At 36.6% G+C, this 7,854-nt stretch overlaps 1 protein-coding gene across 2 annotated transcripts in view; it reads left to right on the top strand.

Annotated features, from left to right (window-relative positions):
• The window catches only part of LOC136038584 (zinc finger protein 267-like), a 33,673-nt gene extending 27,159 nt beyond the window's left edge, over positions 1-6,514 (top strand). For both annotated transcript variants that reach the window (XM_065721781.1, XM_065721780.1), the window contains one exon: positions 4,777-6,514. In XM_065721781.1, the coding sequence (XP_065577853.1) occupies positions 4,777-5,681 (905 nt within the window). In that variant the 3' untranslated portion in view covers positions 5,682-6,514. The remainder of the gene's footprint in view (positions 1-4,776) is intronic.
• The last annotated feature ends 1,340 nt before the right edge of the window (positions 6,515-7,854 follow it).

Below are 7,854 nucleotides of genomic sequence, written 5' to 3'. Positions count from 1 at the left end.
ATAAGTACGTTTTTACTTTTTAATTTATTTTAGGTTTTCTTATTGATTTTTTTATGTTTGTTTTTTTCCTATTGCCCAACGGCTTATTTTTGGAAACCCATACATATGACATTCAAAAATATAAAGTTCACAGTATACACTGGATATCCATTTTAACAATCAAAATCCAATTTCTAATTTATACGGCAACTAATAGACAAAACAGAGTCGTATCCATCAAAATATGTTTGCGAGTGGTAGCTGAAGTAGCTCGAGCAGGATTACCGAGATCCATTGATTTACCCCAAGGACAGAATTCCCCCTTCTTTCCTTGCCTATATTTATTATTTGTGTTTTAGCAAATTACTGAATGTGGTGTGTCATAGCTGCTACTTCGGGTATTGGAAACGAAAAACTTCCTTCAGGATTTCCCTTGGGTCATCTCTGGTTGTATAAAGTGGTTGCATATCGAACGTAAACACTATCAAATGTGTTAAAAAACTTCTTACTTTGTGTTTTCAATTGAGACTTTATAAAAAAATACAAAATTAGGAAGTAGAACATGTTTGGACTATAAATAAAATAACCTCCTTCATCTTCAAAGGTGCTGCAAAATCTTAAGAAGACTAAGTCGCTAAGGCTAGGAATAAGTAAAGATGAAAAGGTGAAGTTTAGTAACTAGAAGATCGATCAAATGGACAGCTTCACTTACATAGGTATTATTGTTAGTGAAGACTGTGGGTGCATTGAGGATTTTTAAAGTATAATAATCAAGACAAAAGGAATTTTTTCACAATTAAAAAAGTTTGGAAGAATTGGAAGATGAGTATGCGAACAAAGATTTGAATATTAGAAGCTACAGCAATGAAAGTCGTCAAGTATGGCTCTGAAGCTTCGGTATTCGAAAAAACGGAGGAAATATTGCTACATCTGCTCAATTGAAGCTGCTTACGGATTGCTCCGGGTACCCGATTGACTTTTCTCTCTCTCTCTCTCTCGCTCTCTCTCTCTCTCTTTCTCTCTCTCTCTCTCGAAAATTTTGTCTTTGGTTTATTTATAATTGGCGTTCTTATTTGATTTTTATTTGTTTTGTGGTTATTTGCTATTGTTTTCTTTTCTTTATTTATTATTTTTTATGGCACTTGGTATTAACCAAGTGACATATAGCAATCGCAAATTGTGTTGGTCGGTTGGTTCCGGTTTTGCTACTTTGGGCACTTCCAGAAAAGCTAGGACGATGAAATTTGGCAGGCATATCAGGGACCGGACCATATTACATTAGAAATAGTCGTTTTCCCGATTTGACCATCTGGGGGCGGGAGTGGGGGCACGTTAATTCGGAAAAAATAGAAAAATTGAAGTATTTTTAACTTACGAACGGTTGATCAGATCTCAATGAATTTTGATGTTTGGAAGGATATCGTGTCTCAGAGCTGTTATTTTAAATCCCGACCGGATCTGGTGACATTGGGGGGGAGTTGGGAGGGGGAAACTTAAAATCCTGGAAAACACTTACAGTGGAAGGATCGGGATGAAACTTGGTGGGAAAAATAAGCACAAGCCCTAGATACATGATTGACATAACCGGAACGGATCCGCTCTCTTTGGGGTAGTTTAGGGGGGGGGGTTAATTCTTAAAAATTAGAAAAAATGAGGTATTTTAACTTACGAACGGGTGATCAGATCTCAATGAAATTTGATATTTAGAAGGATATCGTGTCTCAGAGCTCTTATTTTAAATCCCGAACAGATCTGGTGACATTGGGGGGGGGGAAGTTGGGAGCGGGAAACCTAAAACTTGGAAAACACTTAGAGGGGAGGGATCGGGATGAAATTTGGTGGGAAAAATAAACACAAGTCCTAGATACATGATTGACATAACCGGAATGGATCTGCTCTCTTTGGGGTAGTTGGGGGGTGGTTAATTCTAAAAAATTAGAAAAAATGAGGCATTTTTAACTTACGAACAGGTGATTGGATCTCCATGAGATTTGATATTTAGAAGGATATCGTGTCTCAGAGCTCTTATTTTAAATCCCGACCAAATCTGGTGACACTGGGGGGGTGTTGGGAGGGGGAAATCTAAAACTTGGAAAACACTTAGAGTGAAGGGATCGGAATGAAACTTGGTGGGAGAAATAAGCACAAGTCCAAGATACATGATTGAAATAACAGGAACGGATCCGCTCTCTTAGGGGTAGTTGGGGAGGGGGGTTAATTCTGAAAAACTAGAAAAAATGAGGTAATTTTAACTTAAGAACGGGTGATCGAATCTCAATGAAATTTGATATTTAGAAGGATATCGTGTCTCAGAGCTCTTATTTTTAAATCCTGAACAGATCTGGTGACATTGGGGGGTTGGGAGGGGGAAACCTAAAACTTGGAAAACACTAAAAAACTGAAAACACTAAAACTGATCGGGATGAAACTTGGTGGGAAAAATAAACATAAGTCCTTGATAAATGATTGAAATAACCGGAACGGATCTGCTCTCTCTGGGATAGTTGGGGGGGGGGGTTAATTCTAAAAAATTAGAAAAAATGAGGTATTTTTAACTTACGAATGGGTGATTGGATCTCAAAGAAATTTGATACTTAGAAGGATATCGTGTGTCAGAGCTCTTATTTTAAACCCCGAATAGGTCTGGTGACATTGGGGGGGGGAGTTGGCAGGGGGGAAACCTAAAACTTGGAAAACACTTAGAGTGGAGGGATCGAGATGAAACTTGGTGGGAAGAATAAGCATAAGTCCTAGATACATGATTGACATAATCGGAACGGATCCGCTCTCTTTGGTGTATTTGGGGGGGGGGAATTAATTCTGAAAAATTAGAAAAGATGAGGTATTTTAAACTTACGAGCGGGTGGTCGGATCTCAATGAAATTTGATATTTAGAAGGATATCGTGTCTCAAAGCTCTTATTTTAAGTCCTGACTGGATCTGGTGACATTGGGGGGAGTTTGGTGTGGGGAAACCTGAATTCATGGGAAACGCTTAGATTGGAGGGATCGGGATGAAACTTGGTGGGAAAAATAAGCAAAAGTCTTAGATACGTGATTTACATAATTGGAACAGATCCGTTCTATTGGGGGGAGGGGGTTAATTCTGAAAAATTAGAAAAAATGACGTATTCTTAACATACGAAGGAGTGATCGGATCTTCATGAAACTTCATATTTAGAAGGACCTCGTGACTCAGATCTCTTATTTTAAATCTCAACCGGATCCAGCGTAATTGGGGGGTGGGGCAGTTGAGGGGAACCGGAAATCTTAGAAAATACTTAAAGCGGTGAGATCAGGATGAAACTGGATGGGAAGAATAGAAACCTGTCTAAGACACGTGACTGGCATAATCGGACCGGATCTGTTCTCTTTGGTGGAGTTGGGGGGGGGGGAGTAATTTTGAAAATTTAGGTATTTGTAACTTACGAAACGGTGACCAGATTTTAATAAAATTTGATATTTAGAAGGGTCTTACGCTTTAAAGCTCTAATTTTAAATTCCGACCAGATCCTGTGACATTGGGGGGGGGGGAGTAGAATAACCAAATGTCCTTGATACGTGAGTGACGGAACCGCACTGGGTTCAGTGAGTTGGCGATTTTGGTGCTTCTGGACGTGCTAGGATGATGAAAATTGGTAGGCGTGTCGGGGAGCTGCACAATTTGACTTGATAAAGTCGTTTTCCCAGATTCGACCATCTGGGGGGCTAAAGGGAGAGGAAAAATTAGGTATTTATAACTTACGAGTGGGTGATCGGATCTTAATGAATTTTTATATTTAGAATCACATCGTGACTCAGAGCTCTTATTTTAAATCCTGACCGGCATTAAGCCTCTTATTTTCCTTTTTAAATCAATCTATTGATTCATAGAATTTTGTTAGAGGTCATACCATATGATCTCTTGGCTCTTAGCTCTTCTCGCCTCGTCACAAGTGCCATATGAGCTCTTAGCTCTTGTTCTGTAGACCTTTAGCACCATCTAAAGCAATCAGTGACGTAAGAATTTAAGGTGACGCCTCTGTAGATATCAAGCTTTAAATTTTATAATTCAGGCAGCGAACCAAATCTTTTCAGCCTATAGCAGTATTTCTATAGCCTCTAGCAGAATTTTTTAGCCCTTAATTCTATACATGCAATACTTACCATGTCTTTCCTTTTGCTTTTATTTTTGTGAGACGTTAAAACCGTCTGGAGAAACCAATGGCGTAAAAATCTAAAGTGACGCTACTGTAGATATCAAGCTCGAAATTTTATGATTCAGGCATTAACCGAATTTTTTTAATCTATAGGAGAAAATCCTCACTTTTGGCAGTCTATCGCCTTCCTCGACATTCTATGAGAAAGGCATAGCTTTCTCACTGTCTCACTTTATTTTCTTCGACCACTCATCATACTACTTGTAACTTATTTAGCTTATCAAAATACCATTATGGTAGACTGCCCATACATTTTTTTAAGGAAGATGCATTACAGGTCAGTAATATTACAACCCAATCGTTTAAAAATATATAAAAATATTAAGTGAATATTAGCCACTGAACTCCTTTTGTGCCTTATGTGACAAAATCTTATCAACTTGAAAACCTTCGAAAGTGCTTCCAGTTTAGTTTGATCACAACCACTCCAATTACTGGATATAGCCCTATAGCCCTATAGATTTTTCTTTTTTTTTTCTTTTTTAATACACATAATTCACATAATAATGAATGAATGACATACATAATAATGAATAATGGCATTTGATAATTTGCTAGGCATACTTTTTTAGGTGTCTTGTTTATTTTTCTTCTTTCAGATTTTAAAACGGATCTAGAGTATTGCAATGAAGAGCTCACAAGTAAATATTGTTTGTTTCCTACTAGTCAATCTTCCAGTCCAAATTTAGAACCCAAAATTACTCATGGAGCTTTAGAGTACCATTATGTACCACTGCCTTTACATTCAGATTCTACCTTTGATTCAAATCCTATAGATCTTAATACGACATATAGTGATGAGAAGAAACAACAATCTGTTGATGTTGTGGCACAAAAAAATGGCAAAAAGATTCACAAGTGTACTATGTGTAGCAAAGAGTTTTCAACAAGTAGTAATTTGACTGTTCACATGAGGTCTCACACTGGTGAACGACCATATGAATGTAAAGTGTGCAATAAAATGTTTTCAACGAGTAGTAATTTGACTGTTCACTCGAGAATGCACAATGGTGAACGACCATATGAATGTAAAGTGTGCCATAAGATGTTTTCACACAAAAGTGTTTTGACTACACACATGAGTTTGCATAATGGTGAACGACCATATGAATGTAACGTGTGTGATAAAAAGTTTTCATCAAGTAGTAATTTGACTGTTCATATGAGAGCACACAATGGTGAAAGACCGTATGAATGTAAAGTGTGTCACAAAAAGTTTACAGAAAGTACAAATTTGACTGTTCACTTGAGGATTCACAATGGCAAACGACCATATGAATGTAAAGTGTGTGATAAAAAGTTTTCAACAAGTAGTAATTTGACTGTTCACTTGAGGATGCACTATGGTGAACGACCGTATGAATGTAAAGTGTGCAATAAAATGTTTTCTCACAAAAAAATTTTGACTAAACACATGAGTGTACATAATGGTGAAAAACCATATGAATGTAAATTGGAATTTGACTGTTCACGTGAGGATGCACAATGGGGAACGACCATATGAATGTAAAGTGTGTGATAAAAAGTTTTCAACAAGTAGTAATTTGACTGTTCACTTGAGAATGCACTATGGTGAACGACCGTATGAATGTAAAGTGTGCAATAAAATGTTTTCTCACAAAAAAATTTTGACTAAACACATGAGTGTACATAATGGTGAAAAACCATATGAATGTAAATTTGAATTTGAGTGTTCACGTGAGGATGCACAATGGGGAACGACCATACGAATGTAAAGTGTGTGATAAAAAGTTTCCAACAAGTAGTAATTTGTCTGTTCACTCGAGAATGCACAGTGGTTAACAAGCATACGAGCTTTCAGGAAATAGTAACTTAACTGTTCATACGAGGACGTACAATTATGAGCGACCATATGGATGCGAAGTATACATTACGGTTTTTCTAAAAAAAGAATCAATTAATCTTCCTCGCGAGGAAACATGATGGTTATACATGACCTTAATATACGTAATGAAAAGTTTAAACATTACAAACGATAAGCGCGCATTACATTTTTCTCCTAAAAAGCCAAATTGACAGTTCAAGTGATTTCACTCTAAAGTGGTCGAATATATGTATATGAAGTATGCAACAATTTTTTTTTTTGGAAAAGTATAATTTGAGTGCCGCACCAGGTCATATGGATAACATAGGGTCCTTGTAAAATTTTGTTTATGAACATTGAAACCAGTATGTCAGTTGCGACTTTTTTATTGAACTAAAATAAAAATGATTAGGTTTAGTTAATTTTATTTTACTATTTTAAACGGACTTTTTGTCAATGCTACTTGTTCGTATATGTAAAAATTGATGCCTAAATAAAACTTTCAAAACAAACATTAGAAGTTTTTGAAGCAATCTGTTGTTAGTTGAAGGAATGTTTTGAACTGACATAGTAATATATGATTAATCAGTTGACTATCTTTACATTTGAAGGCGATATGTTTAAAAGGGAGTAAGTATGAATAAAAATTTACTGCATATCAGACAATAGAATTAATTGTTTGAAATATAATGATTTCGACTGTGAAGTTTCAGCAATTTTGAATCTTTTCATTTTCCTTGGAAAAATGTGTTAAAGTATATTCTAAGCTTCTTAAATAAGAAACTGGTAAGTGTATTGTTTCTTATTCTTGTATGATAAATAAACTAGGCTAATTCGCAGATTACCGGATAATTTTTGTTTGTGGGAATTGATGTGAAACTGTGCACCTCTTCACATGACTAAATATATGCCCAGGGAAGGACTTGTGCTCAGGTATTCAGACTTATGTTTTTTTGCATCTGTTTTTTTTTTCAGATAACTAAGAAGAAAATGATAATGACTGGTATGCATATCCTAGCTAAGGGTTTTATTGACAAGAGAGTGACAAATCTCAAGACTGCTAGAATATTTTTAGGTTGGAACTTGACAAAGGAATTTAAAAAGCGAGTTAAATGGTAATTACGTTAACATCAGTTAACAAACTACAGTTGAATCATTAGCCCTAAACACCCTGAAAGTAGAAAATGTGGTACTATAGTTTAAAAGTTAAGATATGAGAGATACAAAAAAAAGTAAAAAGAAAAAATCGTTGTTTTTATCGCACTTACCTGTCGGCTAATGGTTAATTCGGAAAAATTTCAAAAAATTAGGCATTTTTAACTTACGAACTGGTGATCGGATCTTAATGAAATTTGATATTTAGAAGGGCCCCGTGTCTCAAAGCTCTTATTTTAAATCTCGACTGGATCCGATGAGATTGGGTGGAGTTCGAGGGGAAACCGAAAATCTTGGAAAACGCTTAGAGGGGAGATATCGAGACGAAACTTGGTTGGAAGAATAAACACAAGTTTTAGATACGTGATTGACATAACCGGACCGGATCTGCTCTCTTTGGGGAGTTGTGGGGGGGGATTTCCTGTGCTTTGGCGAGTTCGGTGCTTCTGGACGAGCTAGGACGATGAAAATTGGTAGGCGTGTCAGGGAATGGCACAAATTAACTTGATAACAGTGGTTCCCCCGATTTGACCATCTAGGGGGGGAGGGGGAGGGAAGGGAAAACTCTCAAAGCCAACTTTGCGTTTTTGGCATTGAACCAGTTTCGAAAAGTCCTTTGAGGCAGGCTGCCAAAGACGAAAGGTTGGCTCTGAGAACTTGCATTTAATCATTTTGTTCTGTTTTGTTTGATTGAATT

This window comes from Artemia franciscana, chromosome 18, assembly GCF_032884065.1.
Source record: "Artemia franciscana chromosome 18, ASM3288406v1, whole genome shotgun sequence".
Lineage (NCBI taxonomy): Eukaryota > Metazoa > Arthropoda > Branchiopoda > Anostraca > Artemiidae > Artemia > Artemia franciscana.
This window is presented reverse-complemented; position numbering and strand designations above follow the sequence as displayed.